Genomic DNA, 25,154 nt, shown 5'->3' on the forward strand with positions numbered 1-25,154 from the left:
AATTTGCCCTTACAATCAAGATCTGAATTAAATTGAAGTTGAAGATGTAAGAATTACAGGACATGATATTTCCCACTACACCATCAAATTGATCCACTGTCACATCATGATCCACATACACTTGCTCTAACACCTTCATCAGAGATTTCCGATGAGCCTCAGAGTTCAACAATAAAGACAACATCGATATTTTTGACGGAGTCTGAAGGAGTTAATCTACTACCTTGTAATCACTTCTTCTGATTAACCTTAGCAATTATTCGGCATCATCATTCTTCTTAGGTTCATTAGACGGGCCAACGACTACAGGTTCTTGATTAACCATAACAGGATCTTTACCATGCACTTTCTTACTTGTTGACATAGAATCAACCTTCCGGGGAGATGTTGGAGTAAACATACATCCACTTCTAGTCATACCTATGACATCTGCTATATTCTCAAAAGATTGGGCTGCTTTAACCATTACCTCCTTACCATCTTCCAAAACAGTTGTATTATACCTACAGGGAACAACCTTGTCGGATTCATACGGAATCGGTTAAGGAAAACAAATTATCAAGGGAGTCACATCACTTTCCTTACTCTGACAAGTGATTTCCAAAAGATTTGGTATATCGAAATGAGGAACAAAAATAACCGCTTCATCCTCTTTACTCTTAGTACTGACCTCTAAAATACCCTGGTCCATAAAACCCTGGATATCTTTCTTCACTAACGCGCATCCTTCAGGGTTTTGTTCATACAACTGGAAATCTGTATAGTCATCTCCGAACAAACCAACCTAGCATAACTTGGCATGCATATCAACCGAATGAGTCTTCACTAAATTAACATCAGAAATCAAGTATTCTTCTGGACAAACTTCTATCATGCTGACAGAAGGTCAACCATGTTCTGGTAGATGATTAACTTGCACATTAGGTGTGGCATCTCTGAACTTCAACAAACCATTCTTGAAGAGCTTCTGAACTTATGCTTTCAATGAGAAACAGGTTTCAAGATCATGCCCCAATGCTCCCCAATGAAAAGCACAGTGAGCTTCAGGTTTGTACCTTCATGGAAGTGGGTTTGGAACAACTGGTGGAGATCTAGTTTTAATCAACCCATTCTGCAACAAAGCTGGATACAATTTCGTTTAAGTCATAGGGATATGATCAAACTGATTCTTTATAGGAACACGGGCTTGCTGATTCTGATTAGGCTGTTGATTTTGTTGAAACTGCAGTTGATAAGTCTGAACAGCATGAGTTAAACTAACCACCGAAGTTATTATGGAAATATGAGGTTGTTGATAATACTATTATTAAGACTGGTTTTGATGATTAGTTCCACTTCTAGGTTTTCTCTACCTTCCCCCTTGAGAAATATCATTAGTATCCCCTTTTTTTTTGAAACTGTTGCCATGCTTCTTCATTCCACTTGAAGAACTTGCTTCTTTTATCAAACGACCCTCTCTGACACCTTTTTCCAATTTGACTCCCATACCAACCATTTCAGTGAAATCATTTGGAGCACTAGCAACCATCCTTTCATAATAGAAAGAACTCAAACTTTAAAGAAACATCTTTGTTATCTCATTCTCTTCCATCGGAGGGCTAATCTTAGCAGTAACTTCACACTATCTCTTAGCGTATTCTTTGAATGATTCTTTATCTTTCTATGACATGGCACGAAGCTGGTCACAATCAGGAGCCATGTCCAAATTATACTTGTAATTACGTATAAACTCCTCTACGAGATTATTAAAAGAACTAATATGAACACTATCCAGTCCCATATACCACTTCAAAGATGCACCAGTCAAACTGTCTTGAAAATAATGGATCAACAACTTATCATCATCAATGTGAGTAGCCATCTTCCGGCAATACATAGTCAAATGACTATGAGGACAAGAATTACCCTTGTACTTTTCAAAGTCAGGGACCTTGAATTTTACATGGATCTTGTCATTGGGCCCCAAGCACAAATCATAAGCATTTTTACCAAACAAGTCTTTCCCCTTCATAGCTTTCAACTCTTTTTGCAATTCTTGAAATTGATCAGGGAATTCATCCATTCTCTCATAAACATTTGTATTTTCACTGGGAGAAGTGTGATAGATAGAATCCTTTACTTGTGGAACATCATGCATAGCTAGAGGAGTGGTGACCATTACAGGTTGAACTAGAGGAACCTGATTCACCAAAGGAGCTTCAGTAGCAGGATTGGAATTCTTTAACATATAATTAGGAGGCATACCCCGAGGATAACTAGTATGCATCTGATTCTGACGCGAAGGTCTAGTAGGTATAACATATATAACAAGAGTTATTGCAATCTCATAGATAACAATCACTTAAGGCTGAGTCGAAGGTGGAAGTTAATTCTGAGTTGCCACCAAAGCTTCCAACAGAGCAATTATTCTTTCCATTCATGCTTTCAATTAATTCACGTCCTCACAAAGTTCTATTTGCTCTTGCACGAATGTCTCCATCTTTCGTCTTGAGTGGGCACGAGTATTGTATCGGTGGGCCAGCTTGTCTTCTATGAAGACGAAGGAAAACGAATGAGACTCTGAAAAACACTTGCAGAAAGCAAGACCAAATGATGCAAATAATGCTTGAAATTCAATATGCAAATTATTATTTTCAAGGAACTAAGGAATTAAAAAACATGTTGCAAACTCATAAGTAATAACATATTAAATGAAAAACTCAAACTTCATTTCATTAAAATATCCGGAAGAATTACAATTTTAGTACATGATTTCAACGTAATTATAAGCAAAAGATATAAACTAAAGCCTAGGATCCAAGGGAACCAAAACTAAAAAAGATCCTCCTCCATGCTACAACTTCCTCTTGAGCTTCTTGATCTGAGCTTCAAAAGAAGTCTTAATATCAACCTTTTCTTTCAAGATCTTCTCAACAACACCTTTCCAAGCACTATACCTAGCCTCATGATCTCTCTTCCTTTTCTTTCCATGTTGTTCAATCAAGTTGTCCTTCTGGTGAAGCATACCATATTTCTCCTTCAATTGCCTTTGTAGTTCTAACCTCTTCGTATTTGAAATGTGAAATTTGCTCTCTCAAGCATCTCTTTCTCGCTTCGTCCAAGATAAAGCAGCCTGGAGTCCTTTCAGATCTTCAACTGGAACAGGAGCGGGTCCTATGACTTTAGGGAACATAGATCCTTCAGGAGGATAAGGCATCTTGATCTTAGCAGCTCTTGCTTTCACCCATTGGGTGTAAGGCTCCAAGTCAACATAATCTTTATTTCCTAATTCATCATTTTCTTTTTAGTGAATCTTATGCCAGACGCATACTACCTTCTCCTTCAACCTCCTGCTATCAACACCTTCTTGAATGAAAAACCCTTCCAAAAGGATATTGCTTGGTTTATCCTTCACAATATGCCCAAGCTGACATCGAGCCAAAATCTAATTGTAGTTAATACCTCCTTTTGTACTAAGAAGAGGTACATTAAGGAATTCACCACAACTGTCAATAATCTTCACATCGTCATAAACTCTAGAATACCAAGTCACATCTGCATTGGTGAGAGACATGATCCTCTAAGACCACCTCAAACACTCCTTGTTATCCTTAAATAAGCTGGATTGTGACAAGTGTGCAATAAACCACTTGTACAGTAAAGGTGCACAACACATAACAATTCCTCCTTTCTTCTTTGTTATGTAATGGATATAATAGTAGGTATCTACGAGCAAAGTAGGAACTGGATTCTGAATCAGAAAAATATGGATAGCATTGATGTCCATAAAGTTGTCAACATTAGGGAACAAGATTATGTCATAGTTAAGAAAAGCGAGAATAACTTCGAAAGCAACCATACTCCTAATACTAGCAATAGTAGAAGCCTTCTCCATCAAGAACTTAGCAGGTAGATCAAGAATACCTCCTTTAGTCATAAGATTAGCATCAATATCCCCTTTTCTCAAATGCAAATACTCTCCAATGACATGAGACATAGGAATCTCCTCTAAACCACTGAAAGGTATATGATATGATACAGGGAAGCCTGTGTAATAGGAATACTCCTCTAGAGTAGGTGCAAGCTGATAATCAGGGAAAGTGAAACACTTATACGCTGAATCATAGAACTGGACCAAGGTGTTCAAAACTCCATATTCTACATCAGTATTCAACACAATCAGAAGTCTTCCATATTGGTCTTTCAAATCAAGAGGACTAGCCACCAAAGATCCTAGCTTCCTTAACTATTTCAATTCAAGACATTTGAAACAAAACTGATTAGTATTTCTCCTTCCAGAGTCCATATTCAAATTACCTGCGATGTTTGAAAATAAGTTCCTAAGTTCCTTGAAAACCAGATGAAAGAGAGATGTTCACGAATGCATGAATGCTTGATTATGCCATAATCACAGGCATGGGGAGTTCAACGGTTTAACATTATGAGCATGGAGTCAGGTGAACAGGGTGACAACCATCCCACTGGGTATTTTCTATAGCTTTGGGTGCCTCGAACAGTAACTAGGTTCTAAAAAAGTTTCCAGAGTCATAAATCTATCTTTCGGATATTATCGGTGTAACGACTTACTTGTAGACCAATAATATTCTCAAGAGAACCTCGTTTGAATGTAGTATCGTGTATCAACTAGATCAGGCCTACGTCGGAAAGGTCACCACACTATATCCTAAAAGGCCAAGAGGGGTTAAAGTGTTCTAAGGTCTCTCAGAATCTCGGACTTCTAGGTAGAAAATAATAATGCCATTATGACTACTCGCAAGACATTAGTACCTCTAAAGGGGTCTCATATGAGCGGGGTTCTCATGCCAACCTCATAAAGCCTAACACCAATAAGGTCAACATGACTATACCATAATCCTAGCTTAAGTGCACTCAAGTCCGGGTATGGGACTTATCTCACCACATAGAGATCACCAAGCACCCACAAATAAAAACAACAAACAAAAAGAAATAACATAAACACAGATAAACAAGCTAGGATTAACTCACTTAGAGAAAGAATCCCCAATAGATTCTCCAACTTTCGTGGCGGAAAAATATGAGATTAATCTATTGATTAACTTAACTCAAAAAAGCAAGAGTCGCCACCGAACTTTATTGTTTCAAAAGAGAATAGGAAAAAGGTCGAACAAAACCCACAAAAAGGTAAAAACAAAAGAGAAATCTGTATACGTGGGTTGATTATGCAAGGGGAAGGTATTAGAACCTCTCACGTCTATAGTACTCCATAGGAACCACTTGTAAATCTGTGTTTATGAAAAAGTTGGTTGTTTATTGATTGATTTTAAAAAATGTGAGAAAAATATATGTGATGCAAAATATTTTTAGATACTTTGTGTAAAATATTTTGGATCAAATGGAATTAAAAATGAGTGAAAAATTAAATGGAAAAGGAATGAAATAAAATAAAATAGAATAAGGGCGCCAACAGTCAAGAAATTAAAAAAAAGTGTGGAAGCGTCTGATTGGATAGGATTCAAATGTTTGGCACCAGGGAGCGCGAAGGAAGTTTCATCTTCAACCTTCAGGTTGATTTCTATAAATCATGAACTCGTGTTTTTAGCAACACCCAAGTATGGAGTTAGCTTCGCAACACATCATCGTTCATTTCTCTTTGCATCAGAGCCATTGATTGGCTTTGAGCCAAAAGAATTTACTCAAGAACTCGAAGAACTCTAGCTCTTCAAAGTAAAATTAAATGCTGAATACGAAGAATAAATTCAAGGTAGTTGAGGGCTTTTGATCAGTGATTCAAGACAAACACACTAGTAACTTGTTTGCTCGAAAATATAACTCGCATCTAGCTTTCATGTTGAAGCTTCAGAATGATTAACTGCTTTTTTGAGGTATCGAGTTCAAATGGTTTCAGAGTTTCTTTGGCTATCCAAGCTTCGAAATGAAGGATAATGCTTCCTCTATTTATAGGGAATGAAGTGAGATTATATTACGTGTGAAATGGAGGAAAATTCATGTAAATTGGGTCAAAACTTTGAGGATTTGCAAAACGTGTGAAACAAAACATGAAATGTGTGAATTGATGATGAAACCAAGTCGTTTTTCACTTGTTGATAAGCATTTTGATTTCCCAAAGAGGTTGCACATGTGTAGGTGGTCCAAATTGAACATGGCATGGAATTCGTAACTTGAAATTTGCGCCAGAAGCAAAGTCCATGGTACCATGTTGGAGCTTAGGCCAAATGAAATCCACTTATGCGTTTTGAGGTATTCTTTGTGCCAAATGATCTTCTCATGGTGAAGAATCAAATTGAAAAGAGAATCAAATCAAAAGGATGCTTGAGTTGAAAATGGCATGGGTGGAAAGTTGAGGTCGTGCCTGAAATTCTACGCTAAGCATTAGGTCAACCAGGTCTTGGGCCTACTTTTGTGCATACATGGGAATCTTGGACAATTCCAAATATGATGGACTTAGAGGAAAAAATTTTGTTTGACCCTTGAAGCAAAGTTATAGAGAAGTTCAAATGTGACATTTGGCTCAAAGTAAATTACAAAAATGTTGAGAAATGAGAGAGTTATGGTGTTTAGACCAAATGACATGCCATACTTGACTTTAGGTCAACCAAACATGTACAAACTTGTTATTTCTTGCCATTCATTGCATCCAAAGGCCCAATGATGAATACTTGAATACCAGATGAAGGAAACTTGATTGTCCCTTGAATAATCTTGATAATTTCTTGAACATTGAGTGGAGATAGCATGAAAATAAACACATGAAACATACTTGAAACAACTTTGAAATCATGCACCAACTTAAAATTCTCTTGATCAAATGATGTTAAATGAAGCTTTACAAGAATATGACCTAAGATTATAGGTCATGCCTTGAATTAAAAGCTCTTGTGGACCATTGGTTGACCAGACTTTGACTTTGGGAATCAAAACCCTAATTTAGAAACCAAGTTTAATCCTTTAATTATAAGTCCCTACCTTGCACAATAAGAAAAAGGAAACAACATATATTTTTGTATTTTAAATAAGGTTAGCAAAGTTAGAATGCAAGCAAGAAAAAAGGCAAAATGAAAACACAAAGGGTACTTGATGATCTCTCTCAAAGGCACACACAAAGAGGTGAAGGTTAAGAGGATATCATGCTTGTGATCTTGGTTGAAATGTAAATGATATGATAGGTGGAATCTTAGGGGTAAAATTAGGGTATGACATTAAGGTTGTGCAGGGATGAGACTACATGGTTGAAGGAAGACTTATAAGGATTTATTGGTACTATCTATACCAATATGATGCATCTTATTTTCGATAGCCTAATAAATAAGAACTTCATAGTTAAACATGTTTGACTTGGAGTAGTATTTGGATGGGTGACCTTCTAGGAAGTTTCCAGGAAAGCATATGAGTGAGGACAAACCATACTGAAAAGATCCTTGTTGGTTTGTGGGTCAAACGATAATCTTGAAAGTAGTATGGGGAATTATAAATGGTATCAGAGCATACATATCCCAATACGATGTGGTTCAGGGACGAACAAAGCGGAAGTTGATGGGCATGTAACACCCGAGGCCAAAGAGTGGTTACATGTAACACTTGAGGGTGAGAGAGTGGTTGTTGGTGCATGAGGCATGGTAATGAGACACTCCTAGTGGCTTCTAGGGAAAAGCCAAATTCACATCGAAATGAGAGGGATCTGTGTAGGGATGAGACTGCATGGTTGAAGGAAGACTTATAAGGATTTATTGCTACTACCTATACCAATACGATGCATCATATTTTTGGTAGCCTAACAAATAAGAACTCCATAGTTAAGTGTGCTTGACTTGGAGTAGTTTTTGGATTGGTGACCTTCTGGGAGGTTTCTCGGAAAGCGTATGAGTGAGGATAAACCATGCTGAAAAGACCCGTGTTGGTTTGTGGGGCCAAATGATAATCCTGAAAGCAGTCTGGGGCGTTACATATGTCATAGTCACTAAGTTATTGCTTTACACAAAGAATTTATGCACAATAACTTCCCATTGCAATATATTCTACTTCAGTCGTACTAAGTGCAACACATGCTTTCCTTTTACAGGACCATGATACAAGAGCGTTTCCTAGGATGTGACATGTCCCGCTTGGGCTTTTCCAGTCAGTTTTAAAGCTTGCATAAGCTGAGTCAGAATAACCAACTAAATAAAAGATACTACTACCTTTAGTATACCATAAGCCGACATTTGATGTTCCTTTGAGATACTTCATGGTTCTGTTTACTAAGGCAAAATGAGATTCCTTCGAATTTTCTTGAAAATGGGCACAAAGACAAACATTAAACATAATGTCCGACAACTTGTCGTCAAATAAAATAATGAATCAATCATACCTTAATACCTTGGGATGTAAATCGTAATACATGATTTATCTTGATCTACATATGTTCCGAAACCCATTGGAGTAACTATATCTTTGCAATTATCCATATCAAACCTTTTTAATAATTCCTAGCAATAATGAGATTGGTTGATGAATATGCCATTCTTTAATTTCTTAATGTGTAGTCCAAGAAAATAGTTCATCTTACCCATTATGGACATCTTGAATTCGCCTTTCATCATCAATGAAATTTCTTCACAAATGTCTTTGTTTGTTGATCCAAATATGATTTTGTCAACGTAGACTTGTACCAATAAAGTATGATTTTTGATTTTCTTTATAAAAAAGTATTATCAACTTTAACTTTTCAAATCCTCTTTCACAAATAAAGTCGTTAAGCCGATCATACCAAACCCTTGGTGCTTGATTTAAGCCATAAAGGGTCTTTCTCAACTTGCAGACATGTGAAGGATTCTTGAAGTCTTCAAAACTGGGAGGTTGTTTGACATAGACTTCCTCACTAATGTATCCATTCAAGAAGTCATTCTTGACATCCATTTGGAATAACTGAAAATTTAATGAACAAGCATAAGCAAGTAATAAACGAATACATTCTAACCTTGCAACCAGGGCGAAAGTTTGTTCAAAATCAATTCATTTTTCTTGATTATATCCTTGAGCCACCAATCTTGATTTGTTTCAAACAATTATACCATTACCATCAAGTTTATTTTTAAACACACATTTGGTACCTATGGTGTGTTTACCGTTTGGAATAGGAACAAGTTCCTAAATTTTATTTCTTTCTAATTGATTTAATTCCTCTTGTATGGCAAGTATCCATTGCTCGTATTATAAGGCTTCATAAATCATTGAAGGTTCTATTTGAGAAACAAATGTCATATTCGATAAAGCATCCTTAAGATTTAGCCTTGTAGAAACTCCTTTACTTATGTCACCAAGAATTTTTTCTATTGGATGATCACGACGAGTTCTCCATTCTTGAGGTAAATCACTTTGATTTTGTTCTTATTGTGTATTTTCCTCTTTGTGTTTCATTTGATCAATCTTGTCATTCTTAGCAATGTCTTCCATATGTACTTCTAAAATATCATCATCATCATCACAAACAATTATGTCCTCCTTATAGGGGTTAGATTCATTAAAATATACATGCATAGATTCTTCAAGATTTAAAGTTCTTTTATTATAAATTCTATAAGCCTTACTTGCGAGAGTGTATCCAAGAAATATACTTTCGTCGAATTTCTCTCCAAACTTACCGAGATTGTCTTTATCATTATTGAGGACAAAACACATACATCCAAAAAGGTGAAAGTGAGTAATATTTGGCTTTCTTCCCTTGAAGAATTCATATGTAGTCTTTTTCAAGATTGGTCTTATTATCACTTGGTTGCTTACATAACATGTTGTGCTTACCGCATCCGCCCAAAACTACTTTGGTAGATTTAAGTCACTTATCATGGTTCTTGCAAGTTCAACTAGAGATCAATTCTTTCTTTCAACCACTCCATTTTTTAGGAGTCCTTGGTGCTAAAAAATTATGGAAGATGCCATGTTCTTCATAAAACTCTTCGAAATATGTATTTTGGAACTCTCCACCAAGATCACTTCTAATTGATGAAATTTTTAGTGATTTTTCATTTTCTACTTGCTTTTCATACTTCTTAAATGCCTTAAAAGCATCACTTTTATGAACTAAAAAGAATTTCCAAGAAAATCTATAAAAATCATTAACAATAACTAAGGCATATACATTACCTCTGAAGCTTCTTGTTCTTGATGGACCAAACAAGTCCATGTGCAACATTAAAGTTTCCTTGTAGTTGATACCACATTATTTGGCTTGAAAGTTTATTTGGTTTACTTTCCTTTTTGATATGCATCACACAATTTATCTTTGACAAATTTCATCTTTGGTAAACTAGTGACAAGATCATACTTGACTAGTTTATTTAAATGTTTCATATGAATATGGGCTACTCTTTTATGCCAAAGCCATGAGTCATTATTGCTTACCATAAAACACTTTACTTTCAAATATAAATCATCTAAATAAATCATAAAAATATTATTTATTATTTTACTTTAAAGTCTTACCTCAAGGTTGGCGTCTTCTTCAATTAAGAATTCATCTTTGGCGAACTTGATTTTGAAGCCTTTGTCGTAAAGTTGGTTTATGCTAAGAAGATTGTGCTTTAGTCCTTCAACATAAAGTGCATCGTCAATAGTTATGAAAGGTAGTGCTCCAACTTTTCATATGCCAAGAATTTTTTCTTTGTTGTTGTCCCTGAAGGGGAAGAGTGATCCAAAACGCAGCGGAATTTAAAATTTCTCCTTTAGTGATCCTTACGAATGGGCATGATCAGTGATATAATCGTTACCTCTTGTGACGATTGTAACCTTTGATGCAGATCTACGAAGCGATCACGAACGTTGAACGATGACAACGCCTCTACTCAGTCCACACGAACGGATTTCTTCAATATCAGTGCTAGCTGCTACGAATGAGGACTTTGAGTGAGAGAGAGAGAGAAACGAAATTGCAAATGCACAAATGCTTCTACACAAGGGTTCTATTTATATAACCACTTGTGTGCGCTGCAAGCTAAAAAGCCCACTTAAGTGTATGTGGCCCATATCTTATAATATGCCCAAATCACTTATGGGCCCAATATTCTACTTAAGTACACCGTACCTTACAATATTCTACAATTCACTTAAGGGCACCGTACATTACGGTATTCCTTAGTTACTCTATCTCTCATCAATCCGTCCTTTTGTGTGTGGCCCTGTAGGTTTTCGCGGCATTTGCAATTATATTAAATCACGTATTTAACATAATAAACAGTGAGCGGTATCTAGCAACACATCACTGCTACCCAAGACACGAAAATGTCATGTGATCTGACAAATTCTTTTGTGATAATACTTATGTGTACAATTATCCTTTTGCCATTATGTCTATATTGAACACAAGGCATAAACCGTGTCATCCTTGTCCAGTTCAATATTGGGCCCATATACATTTATCCTATTACGCAGGATGGGCAAATTCCATCTAGGTCACTCATGTCCCTTAGCATGCTTCGTGGAGTATCCATCAACTGTCTTTATGGTCATCCAGTTACGAATAATGTTTGATCAGCAATAAGGCACTCGACTCTACATCTAGGGTCCATAGTGGTTTCAGGTCGAAGGGTGGTATACACCATTATCACCATGAGAATAACTTATGACACTTTGCATAACATTCTATATAGTATTCTCATAGCGGGTCAATCCAGTATAAATATTACTCTTAATATTCATACATATGTTTAAGACTTGATAACTCCTTATCCATGATCCATGAGATGTGATCATCAGTCTATATACATAATAGTCTTAATGCTTTAATATTATCCCACTTCACAATAAAGCTCGACTATGGATACTTTAAGAATAGTGTCCTTATGTTTAATGTGATCTCATGATTAAGTCACACTTGATACATTAAACGGACTATATATTCGAGGGACTTTATTAGACAAACATAATAAAGAAAAAACCTTTTATTATTAATAAATAATTCGATATAAGTACCAAAAGTATTGGCCTCTAGGGCTTACACCAACAATCTCCCACTAGCACTAGAGCCAATCAGGCATACCCCTAATACCGATATATCTAGTATGGCCATCATGCTTCTGCTCCGCAAGAGGCTTTGTCAGTGGGTCAGCAATATTGTCAAGTGTAGGTACTCTGCATATTTTCACATCTCCTCTATCTATTATCTCTCGAGTGAGGTGATAACGCCTAAGTATGTGTTTGGATCGTTGGTGAGATCTAGGTTCCTTAGCTTGTGCGATAGCACCATTGTTATCTCAATAGAGACCAATGTGATCCACAATGCTAGGAACTATGGCAAGTTCACTAATGAACTTTTTGATCCAAACAACTTTCTTTGCTGCACTTGAGGCAGTAATATACTCGGCCTCGGTTGTAGAATCAACAATTGTATCTTGCTTTGAACTTTTCCAGCTCACAGCGCCACCGTTTAAGCAAAACACATAACCAAATTGCGATCTAAAGTCATCTTTATCTGTCTGGAAGTTAGCATCAGTCTATCCGATTATAGCCATCTCTTCCTGACCTCCATATATCAAGAATGAGTCCTTAGTCCTTCTCAAATACTTAAGGATATTCTTGACAGCTACCCAATGAGCATCACCAGGATCAGATTGGTACCTACTCGTTGCACTTAAAGCATACGAGACATATGGTCGAGTACATAACATGGCATATATGATAGATCCTATTGCAGATGCATATGGAATCTTATTCATGCGATCCCTTTTTTCCTTTGTTGAAGGGGATTGTGTTTTTGATAGACACATGCCATGTTGCATAGGTATGAATCCTTTCTTGGAATCATGCATATTAAAGCGTCTTAGCACTTTGTCTATGTATGTACTCTGACTTAGGCCAAACAGTTTTTGTGATCTATCTCTATAGATTCTGATTCTTAATATATGGGTTGCTTCACCTAGGTCCTTCATAGAAAAGCATTTCCCCAACCAAGACTTTACTTGTTGTAGGGTAGGGACACCGTTTCCAATGAGTAATATGTCATCTACATATAATACCAGGGAAACGATCATGCTCCCACTAACCTTCTTGTAGACACAAGGCTCATCTTCGTTCTTGATGAATCCATATTGTTTTACTGTTTCATCAAAACTAAGATTCCAGCTTCTGGAAGCTTGCTTCAATCCATAGATTGATCTTTGTAACTTACATATCTTTTGGGATTTTTCTGGTATGTCAAATCCTTCAGGTTGTGTCATGTACACATCCTCAAGAAGATTCCCATTAAGGAAAGTAGTTTTGATATCCATCTGCCATATTTCATAATCATGATATGCAGCGATAGCAAGTAAAATCCGAACAAATTTAAGCATTGCAACTGGTGAAAAGGTTTCATCATAGTCCATCCCATGATTTGTTTATATCCTTTTGCAGTCAGTCTTACCTTATAGGTATGTACCTTACCATCCATGTCAGTCTTCTTTTTGAATACCCACTTGCATCCTATAAGGTTAACTCCTACAGGAGGCTCTACCAAGGTCCAAACTTGGTTTGTGTACATGGAATCCATTTCAGATTTCATGGCTTCTAGCCACTTCTCAGACTCGGGACCAATTATGGCCTCTTGGTAGGTCACAGGTGTCGCATCCGCGAAAAACAACCGGCGGGCTAAAACAAAACAAACAGAGCCGCCACCGTGCGTTATTTATCCCAAAGAGGGAAAGGAAACGCTCGAAGTAAACCTGGAAAAGACATGGTCTCGCGACCAAAGAGAGATGGGATCGGGAGTCGGTTATGCGAAGGGAAGGTATTAGCACCCCTACGCATCTGTCGTACTCGACGGGATCCACGCTCAAAAGAAAAGAAGAAAGGTTGCTAAACACTGCTCAAAAGAATGCACGCACACACTAGAAGGAAACACAGATGGAAGAAGAGGGGAAAGGGCTCGCTAGGATATCGCATCCTATGCCTATGTATCTCATCTGGAATGAGAATCAGAGCTACCATAGTTCGGCTCACGCACGCCGAAGCAAAACACACGCACAGACGCTGAGACGTCAAAACAAACACACCAACAGGCAAACATGGAAACCGAATGCCAATCGCTGGACTTACATCAGACTCCGAACCAAACAAACCCACATAGGAAACCAACTGCCAATCGCTGGACTTACGTCAGACTCCACACAAACAAACACCAATAGGATACGGAATGCCAATCGCTGGTCTTATATCCATCTCCTAACACACAAGAAGGATCAACAACAAAACAAGTTACTAAGGAGTCTGGCACTCGAGCCTAGTAACTGTCAAGCAAACACACACAAAAAGAAAAAAAGGTGCCCGGAGAGATCTCGTACGACCTCCTGCCTACGTACCTCATCTGGTATGATGATCAGGGCAACGTAGTTCCCCTTAACAGGGGAGAAACTTTCTCCTAACCAGAGACTGGGAAATGACAAACTAGAAGGGAGACTGACTCGAGCTTAATAGTTATCATGTATTCCACAATGGTCCTAGGTTGAGGTTTCTATCTAACTTGCACAGGCAGCAAGCTATCCTAAACAGCACAGGCAAAGCAAACATACACACAATTAGCACACACTATATACAAACAAAGTGGGCTCACACAGGGTTAGGCTTTAGTCAAGGGGTCATGTCAACCTCGACAAACAAGCCACTGGAATCGGGTGTAGTTAGCTCTTAACCCTAACATTGAGAGTTAGGGTGAAGCAGATGAAATGGGAAGTGAAGATAAGACTTCACAGCTCTTATCCCTGGCCTGGGAGAGCTTCAGATAAATGAAAGTGGGAGTTCAGAAAGTTGGAACTCTTCTCCACATATGACTGACTCAACAAGGATCTTGGGTTGATATCCACAATGCATCAACACAAGGTGTGAGCAAAGTGGATGACACACTGAATAGCAGGAGATGGATTGCACATCTCTTTTATCTGCCAATTGCCTTATCAAAGGACTTTTCCTGCTTGGCACAAAAATAAACAAACACAAGCATTGCCTCTTAAGGAGGGCTTCAGACAGGTGCCTGCCCAAGTAACAGGACAGGTCTTCCAGACTACATGAAGTCAGAAAGTTATACCTATGTGGTTAAGCAACCAATCAAAAGCAAGTTCAAAATGAACTTAAGCAACTTATGTACCTGTGGAAACATCAAACAAATCAGTTAAACTGTACAGACAAACAGACAACATGAATATCAACAGTCAATCCCCATGATCAAGGCATAAGCCACAAATCAAACTCAAATGAGTTAACAACCCTATAAAACACACAATGTTAATTAGTCAAAAGCAAGTATCAAATGCCCAAGTGAAGTTGCATCATGAACTATGGGACTTGAGTGCCCAACCTGAAATCAAAGCTCAAACGTGAGAGGCAAACCACTAGGTCAAGGCCTAGGGTCAAAGATGGGGAAATAATTCAAAACAGAAAATCAAAATTGACATGAGTCAACTTCAATCAATTAAGAACATCATCCAAAAGATCCCACATCAATATCAATTACCAATTTCATTTCATGAACAAAATATGGCAAGGTATGCAAGTTGGAAGCACATTGAAGCAACAGAATGAACAAATGCACATTAATTCCAAAATGGTTCAATTAATCTCAAGAAAAATCATGGCTAAACAGAACATACAATATGATCAACACACCAAAAATCAAGGCATTTGGACAAGTTTAAGCATGGTAATAAAATTCATCAAGTCAAGGCAATCAAAACAAGCTCAAATGAGGCACAATTTGGTACATCAACTTAGCACAAGCCTAAAACAGAATTGGTACATGATAAAAGCATCAAATCAAAGCCAAAACAACCTCCAACATGTCTAGAACCAATGTGCAAAATTTCACATCCATATGATAAAGCATAAGCATTTCACAAATCATTGAAGTTCATGACAATCCAAAAGTTCACAAATGATAGTCCATAAATAAAAATCTCAAACAAATCAGAAATGAATCCAAAAATTCCACAAAAAATCATGAGCATTCGCAACATTCATATCAAGCACCATACAAAAAATCAGAACATTTGGAGATCATTTGGCATTGTAAATGCAGCAATCAAACTGGACATCACAAGGTGTGACACAAATTGTCACACCTAACTTAGAAAAATCATAACTCATCAATGGCAATTGATAAAAATTCAAACTCAACACCAAAATGTCCAGAAAGATGTCTAGTTTAAGCATATAAAATTTCATGAGCATTGGATGAAAATTGAGCATTTCACAATTGATATATCAAGGCAATGTCCAAAATGCACACATGTTAACAAACCCTAGCACAAAAAATTATACAGCCATGCACAATTTGTAAAATAATATTCATAAAATACTAGAGACAAAATGTGACATAGCAAAAAAAACCACATATTTTTTGGAGCAATTTTCTATTTGTTATGATTTTATGAAGGTGAAGAAAAAAATAAAAATGCATGAGGAAGCATGTGGAGATGGCATGGAAAAGAAATAAGATGAAGCATGAACATGGCCTAGGCAAGATTCGAACTAGGCGCCTTTTTAAACTAGGATTTGGCGCGCTGCATGGAAATTCCATGCAGCCAATAGGAATGCAGCACTAATGAGACCTAAGGCCACGCTTGGAGTTGGAAAAAAAACCGTTGCCTTAGACTTGTGTTCTTCTTCTCCAGAATTTCACACGGCCATGAACAGTAGCTAGCATGAACATCGATGAACATTTTTTTTGTTTCTTAAAATTGAACACATGATTTGGTAGACCTTTCATCACATAACAATAATCCACCATTAATTTAACACGAAACAACACAACATGCAAGAATCGAAGGATTTAAGTTTCATCATCAAAACTTTAAACGCATGTAACTTCATGAATATTTCACCAAATCACTCGATTCAAATTGCAGAATTCTCACCATTAAAAGATCTACAAGAACATATCAATAATTTCATGAATTAAAGAGATCGAAAAAGTGACCTCTTGAAGTGCAGTTCTTGGATTCACGTGTTTCAGCGCCTTGCAATGCTTCAAATGTGTTCTAGCAAGCTTGTATGAGTGTATGGATGAATGCTTGAGGCTTGATTGCACTTGATTCAACAAAATTATGATTCCACCATTGATGACCTCAAGCTATGGACATGCTTCAAACTACACGAATTGCTGTGATTCTGGCTTCAATCTTGCTCCACAATGATACTAGATGATGAATTTGGCAAGGAAAATGCAATTGGATTGAAGAATTGTGAAGAAAAAATGAAAGAGAATTTTGAGAGACTTTGAGAATTTCTAGATCTAGAATTGGGAAAATGTGAAAATTCTGTTATGATTTGTGTTATATATGCTCTCTTAATCATGTTTAATTAAGTTCTAATCAAATGCTAATGAAAAATGGTTAATTTGGAGGTGTTTTGCAAAAATTATTTTTTCACCTTATGCATGGCATGCATGTGAATATTGCACGAATTTGCAATGTATTTTCACTCAAAATGATATTTTAAGGCCAATGGAATTGATAGAATGTGTAAACAATGCCTTATTTTTAAATTTTAATTTTCCCTCCAAAAATGCATTGAATTTTCAAATATTTATGTGAATGGAATGCATGCCATGTAATGCCAATTTTGGAAACTAGAAGTTAAAACAAGAATGTTGCAAAAAGAGCCACATGATTTGGACTTATGGTTTGAAAGTTATGCTCCTTTGAAGTTCAATGTTCACTTGACCAAGATTGATCCATATCTCTTCAACCACACATGAGAAATCCATGATCTTGGACTTTTTGGAAATGGGAGAACAAGATATACAACTTTCATGTTCAACAAAATTTCATTTGAATCATTTTTGATGATGTAATCTTGAGGAGAAAACCTTTCCATTTTTGGCAATTTTGAATTATAAGTCACTTTCTATTTTGGGAAAGTTTTGTCCTGACTTTATTTTCTTCAATGTTGATGTTTGAAATGTCAAATGAGACTTGTTTGAACATGAATGAAGTATTTCTAATCACTTCCCACCTCCAAATCCAACAGTTGACTTTTGGTTGACTTTTTTCAGTTGATAGATGACTTGGTCATGCACAGATGAACTTGAGCCTCAATCTCCTGATGAAATGGCTCCAAAATGAAACCCTAGCTTACACAAGCTCAATAAAACACATATGATGATCCCCATCTCCACAAAGACCCCATCTCCTTGCAAAACCCTGATTGGCACAAGACAACTGATTAGGGTTGACCAGAGGTCAAAACCCTAATCCCAAGGAAGCTTGTCAGGCACAATGAACTTCTTGGTGATGATAAGACCATGATGATGGTGATGTACCATTTCCACCAAGATAATGACCAATCTCCTTGAGGAACCAAAAAACCCTAATTGAAGCACAAACCCTCAGATGGCTAGTGATCAATTCATGAGACTCTCAAGCTTGAATCTTTTAACCTCTTTATCTCCTGAGCAAGACTTAGGAGGATGACTTGCTTATTGTTCACATGATATGCAAAGATGCAATGACTAATGTCCTAAAAATGAAATGCAATATGCTAAGCTAGTCCCAAGAGAGGAGGGCAAATTTTGAGGTGTTACAGCTGCCCCTATTCAATCCACTATGAACCTGTCGATATGAATAGCCTCGGCTTTCAGATGATCAGGGTGAAGAGTGATTGAATACCAAGAACAGACGAACAATTTGCACTCTGATGGGAAAATAATTAACAATGCCTGTTAGAATCGGCGAAGAAGCAATCTCAAAAGAAGAATCCGTCTGGTACGGAGAAAGTCGGCCTGCATACCGAAACAGAAATGTCGACCTGGATACCAAAATAAATGGTAACACAGGGAATGACCATGGCCTGAACACCACCTATCCGCTGAGGATTATTATTACCGTTTTTTTTACTTTTCTTGAACCCCGAAACTTTCTGATGATTTCCTCTTTTTCGTTTTCTTGAACCCCGAACAAATATTTTTTTTGCGCGAATGATCCCGGATCACCGCAGTTGAACCCCGACAACTTCATAGTAGTCTTGTTTGCCAAATAATGAACCCCGCTCTCCATTTTGAACCCCAGTCGCCTGACGATAATTTGTGATCGCCATTGTGAACCCCGTTCTCCAGAAAACACCCCGTGTCTCCCTTTCTCCATTTGGACCCCGTTCTCCAGAAAATGCCTCAACACTTCCTTTTCTCCATTTGAACCCCGCTCTCCAGAAACTTGTGATAATTCCGCTGGCAACGACGGAAATAACACCAAAACACCACTCTGATGGCGATATATCAGAGGACACTCGACCAGACACTGACTGATGACTAGGAAGAAACTCGACGTTTACTGACATCGAACAATGATGTTTACTGACACCAAAGAAAACTCGACCAGACCTTGACCAATGACTGGGAGGGAACTCGATGTTTACTGACATCGAACAATGATGTTTACTGACACCAAAGAAAACTCGACCAGACATTGACCAATGACTGGGAGGGAACTCGACATTTACTGACATCGAACGATGATGTTTACTGACACCAAACAACGATGTTTACTGACATCGAACAATGATGTTTACTTGACACCAAAGAAAACTCGACCAGACATTGACCAATGACTGGGAGGGAACGCGACGTTTACTTGACATCGAACAATGATGTTTACTTGACACCAAAGAAAACTCGACCAGACATTGACCAATGACTGGGAGGGAACGCGACGTTTACTTGACATCGAACAATGATGTTTACTTGACACCAAAGAAAACTCGACCAGACATTGACCAATGACTGGGAGGGAACGCGATGTTTACTTGACATCGAACAATGATGTTTACTTGACACCAAAGAAAACTCGACCAGACATTGACCAATGACTGGGAGGGAACGCGACGTTTACTTGACATCGAACAATGATGTTTACTTGACACCAAAGAAAACTTGACCAGACATTGACCAATGACTGGGAGGGAACGCAATGTTTACTTGACATCGAACAATGATGTTTACTGACACCAAAGAAAACTCGACCAGACATCGACCAATGACTGGGAGGGAACGCGATGTTTACTTGACATCGAACAATGGTGTTTACTTGACACCAAAAAAAACTCGACCAGACATTGACCAATGACTGGGAGGGAATGCGATGTTTACTTGACATCGAACAATGATGTTTACTTGACACCAAAGAAAACTCGACCAGACATTTGCTGATGACTGGGAAGAAACTCGATGTTTACTGACATCGAACAATGATGTTTACTGACATCGAACAAAAACTCGACCAGACATTGACCAATGACTGGAAGGGAACTCGACGTTTACTGACATCGAACAATGATGTTTACTGACATCATTGAAAACTACGGGGATCATCACGACACTTACTGGTATCGCAAGGATGACATCTACATATGTCAACACCAGGCTGACGCTTGCCGGGGACTAACTGGGGAATGTTGTTGCTCCAAAATCACGATGCCGAACTCCTCAGAGTAACATCTTCCAACTTCCATCTTGCACGACAGAAATCTCCTCCAGTATCGCACTACTGAGGAATACCGTTGACCCAACGTCACGATGCTAAACTCCTCGGAGTAACATCTTCACCATCCGGCGAAACCATCTCCCAAGCGGTAACCACGGCTCGAGTAACTGATGCTTGCAACGCCGATGCTGATCTTCCAACTAGCGAAACCACTTCTCAAACGGTAACCACGGATTGAGTAGCATCTTCACCCATTGGCGAAACCAAATCTCAAACGGTAACCACGGATTGAGACTAGCTTATGCTTGCAATGATGATGCATGGTGTTTTTTTAGCGTAATGCTCCATAATCATGGAAATGCTACGCAATTAATTATGCAATATGCTATGATCTCCTAAATGATGAATGCATAAAAAGTATCCCCCTCAAGGGACTCTTCTGGGAAGCTCGAGGCACTCTGCTGAGGAACCCGCTATCGCTCCAATCACCACCCTGCTGGGGAATAGCGCTGCCGCTGGGGAAAGGACCACCCCTACCAAGGATGACCTCCACTGAACCCGATCCACTTGGGGATTTCGCTGGGGAAGAAAACCACCCACGCACTCTGTGGGGAAACAACGATCTCTGACTTGCTGGGGATACAACAATCCCGACTCTGCTTGGAGAAACCAATACCAATAGATACCTCCCCTGGAAAATAGCAACCTTCAGGCCTGGCTGCCGAGGAAACACCGATCTCAAACCTGCTGGGGGATAACCATCCCGACCCTGCTAGGGAAGACTCGGACTTTGAATCTGCTGGGGAGGTAACAATCCCAACTCTGCTTGGGGAAACAAGGAAAATATGGTACTGAACACCCGTCGACCTGTCGAACCTTGGTACTCAGCATCCAAATCCAATGTCAGCTTTCCAATTTTGAGAACTCCCAGACTCGTCTGGACTTTTCTGATTCATCACCTTGTATTCTCGACTCCTCCGTACTTGACGGCGATCGAACTCCTTGGATTTATACAAACTTTCTATTCTTCAGACTTTGAAGAGTCTTCTTGATTAATATCCAAGGATCGTCGTACGTTTTTCCGTCGTCTGTTCACCATTCTTCAATTCATTGTCCCCGATTGGACTCCACGGGGATCTTTTGTCAAAAGCTTCACATCACAACCTGCAAGTGAGCGAAAATATCTAACAGCTCCTGCAAAAGAGATCGTTAGACAAAAACGTGCCCCGGGTATGCCAAAGCCTTAACACCTGGGTCACTCAACCCTCCGAATAAGATTTCAAGTTTCAATCTTATAAACATGCATTGGAAGGGACCTGTATGTCTTAAAATGCAAAGATTCTTTATAAAAAATAACTGGATGTTTTTGCAATCAAAGCGGTAATGAAAACAAAAACAAAATTATTTGACTGAATATGCATTTTATTGATTGAAAAGGTGTGGCTCAAACTGAGCAATACAAAGGAAGCAATTCCTGAAAAGAGGTAATTGCGCACAAAAGGAAAAATCTATCCTAATGGCAATGTGAAACCGCGATCTCATTGAGTTCCAACTCGGTTACACCCCATATGTCCTCACACTCTCCGCTCTTTCTGCCTCCTGAACAAGACGATTCCGATTGATCCCTATCGGGTATTATCCATGTGCCTTAACCAAAGCGCAAACGATCATGCTGACGCAGTTGTTCGTTTCAATCCCTCTTTTGCCTGGACCGCCCTTTCGGGTTTTCAGTCCACCGGGATACCCTTTTTTGCCCAAGCCGCCCTTGTGGGGTTTTCGACTTGCCGGGTGTACATTTTTTCCTTTTTTTATCCCTAATTTTTGCCCGAACCTTTTTCTTCATTTTTTTTGGTTCGCCGGGATGCCCCATTTTTTCCTGGACTATTTTATTCTTTTCGTCCAGCGGGTCTCTTTTTACGAAGTATTTTTTAACTGCATCCGCATTCACAGGGGATGGAAAATCCTCGCCATCCATGGTCGTTAACAACAAGGCTCCGCCAGAGAAAACCTTATTGACCACGAATGGACCTTCATAATTGGGTGTCCATTTGCCCCTACGATCGTTTTGAGGAGGAAGGATCCTTTTCAGCACCATATCACCTACGTGATGCACACGAGGTCGTACCTTTCGGTCGAAAGCACGCTTCATCCGCTGTTGGTACAACTGTCCATGACAGATGGCCGCCAGCCTCTTTTCCTCAATCAGGCTCAACTCTTCATACCGAGTCCTTACCCATTCAGCCTCTTGCAATTTCACGTCCATCAGGACTCTCAACAATGGGAACTAGACTTCAGTAGGTAACACGGCTTCCATTCCATATACCAACGAGAAAGGTGTTGCCCCAGTAGATGTACGCACCGAAGTCCGATACCCAGGATACCGGCTTCATACTCAATCACACCGTCGGTACATTCGGCCGTTAGCCGGGCAACAAAAGGAACGTGGGATCCCTTTGGCGTAACCAAAGCAGCACCAACTCCGCTTCCATTCATGTTAGTGACCCCATCAGACATCAGAATCCGTTCGGATTTAGGGTTAGGCCCCTCCTCTAGGATCGGTTCCTCACAATCTTTCGATTTGAGCACCTCGAGATGTCCTCATCAGGGAACTCGAACTTCCTCGGTTGATAATCCTCCACGGGTTGCTGGGCGAGGTATTCAGACAATACACTCCCCTTGATTGCTTTCCGAGAAGTATACTGTATATCATACTCAGTCAAAATCATTTGCCCTCTCGCAACCCGTCTGGTCAATGCTAGCTTCTCAAGCACATACTTGATCGGATCCGTCTTGAAATCCACAAAGTGGTATGAACCAGCATACACTGTCTCAGTCGGCGAGCAGCCTATGCCAAAGTACAACAAGTTTTCTCGAGCAGTGAATGTATTGTTTCACAGTCGGTAAACTCTTTGCTAAGGTAAATTGCATGCTCTTTTCGACCGGACTCGTCATGCTGACACAATACGCACCTCATAGACCCCTCGAGGGCTATCAAGTACCAGATTAACAACTGTTCCTTCCACGGGAGGCATCAGAATCAGAGGTTCCTGCAACTTATTCTTTTATCTTTCAATGCCCCTTGGCAATCATTATCCACCTGACCGTTTGATCTCTTTTCTCAGCTTGAATATGGGTTCACACGTGGCTGTTAGATGAGATGTGAACCGTGAAATGCAGTTCAATCTACCTAAGAAACCACGAACCCCCTTTTTTTTTGTTCTCGGTTCAGGCACTTTCTTGTATGGCTTTTTTTTTTAAGCAGGATCAACCTCGATTCCTCTCTTACAATGAACCCCAACATCTTACCGGACCGCACTCTGAAAGTGCACTTATTTGAATTCAACCTCAGTTTGAATTGTCTCAACCGGTTGACCAACTTGGCCAGATCCACCAGATGCCCCTCTTCTGTTTTGGGACTTTGCTATCATGTCATCAACATAACATTCGGTCTCATGATGAATCATACCATGAAACAAAGTCACTATAGCTCTTTGATACTTGGCACCGGCGTTCTGCTTCTCTAGAGGACAATCTTCTCTCCATGGTAGCTTGTGCACAACGACATCGGTATCCGACCCTGGCATATCCTGACACGACCAGGCGAAGGTATCCACATGCTCTTTCAACAAGGCTACCATTCTGCTTTCGACTTGCCTCTGAAGCGGCCCCAATTTTCACTTTCTGACCTAGGCGGTGCCTGGAATAACAATATTGAATCGCTCCTCGTGCGGCCGAATCACCTTCTCCTCTTGTTTCAACAACCTGGCTAATCTTCCAGCAGATCACAATCTTCTTCGCCTTCTTCTTCGGCACGATAGATCGGATTGTCGAAGTCATACAGAGGTGTAACAGGATTGTTATCAATGAGATCCGGAGGATTATTGTTTTGAAGTCGGAATGAGACAAATCAAAAGGGGAAAAAATGAAAACAAACATTGCCATTTTTATTTATTTTAAAACTGCAAAAATAAATGAAAAACAGGGAACACCGCTTTTAATGTGAAAAACATCCATTTATTAATGATGCAAAATGTTGCACAATGAAACACATGAGGTGGCCCTTACAATGGACCATTACGTTTCAGGCAAAACGTATGGCTTTCATGCAAACAAAATTGAAAACAGAAACATTACTCTTCAGGATGAGTGACAGTGATGATCTTTTTAGGCCTTCCAGTTCTGGACTTCCATCCCTGGTACGCACGGTTTTATCCACGACTCCAGTTCGCAGTCACTGTCGGTCTCTTCACCTACTGTACAGGCGTGACCTGGATTCAACATTCCAACACTGATGAATGTGAACGGTGGACGACATCCTCTGTTTTGCCCAGACCAGTCTTGGTCTGGCTGATAGCCAACCCCGAACATATCCGCCTTCACCACAATGTCTATGATCTTTCCCCAACCTCGGACTTCCCCGTTCTTCACCACTTCCAAGGCCTGCTTGTAAGAAGAAATGGACAGCTTTTTCTCTTTCTCAGCAAGAATGGCGTTCTCTACCTTGACGGTCTCAACTGCCTGACATGGTGCTTCAAATATTTCACTGTCCATTTCTACCTGCTTGAACGATGACAAGTGGCTGACAAAGATGTCCTCCTCCCCCCAATCAACTTTCTCAAATCGAAGACGTCCTTCATCCATCATTCTCTGAATCGTCTCCCTTAGCATTACACACCCATTTGTAGTGACGGTGCAGGCAACACAACGATTATCACAACCAGGGAAAACTCCACTCTTCATCAGATGTCTCTTGACCACAGA

General features: G+C 39.2%; 1 protein-coding gene across 1 annotated transcript; it reads right to left on the reverse strand.

Annotated features, from left to right (window-relative positions):
* Nucleotides 1-3,559: 3,559 nt before the first annotated feature.
* On the reverse strand, nt 3,560-8,358 carry LOC127081349 (uncharacterized). Its single transcript, XM_051021614.1, has 2 exons — nt 8,335-8,358; nt 3,560-4,225 (listed from the first exon to the last, which is right to left on the reverse strand). Exons 1-2 carry the CDS (start codon nt 8,356-8,358, stop codon nt 3,560-3,562), a joined length of 690 nt encoding a protein of 229 aa, XP_050877571.1.
* Nucleotides 8,359-25,154: the final 16,796 nt, after the last annotated feature.

This window comes from Lathyrus oleraceus, chromosome 5 (genome assembly GCF_024323335.1).
Source record: "Lathyrus oleraceus cultivar Zhongwan6 chromosome 5, CAAS_Psat_ZW6_1.0, whole genome shotgun sequence".
Taxonomy (NCBI): Eukaryota; Viridiplantae; Streptophyta; class Magnoliopsida; order Fabales; family Fabaceae; genus Lathyrus; species Lathyrus oleraceus.

Bases quoted from the DNA above. Each gene is read 5' to 3' on its own strand.
- LOC127081349 (XM_051021614.1), bottom strand. From the start codon at position 8,358: ATGTATTACGATTTACATCCCAAG. The intron at 4,226-8,334 runs GTATTAAGGTAT...GAATTGAAATAG, and splicing joins ATTACGATTTACATCCCAAG to TTAAGGAAGCTAGGATCTTT.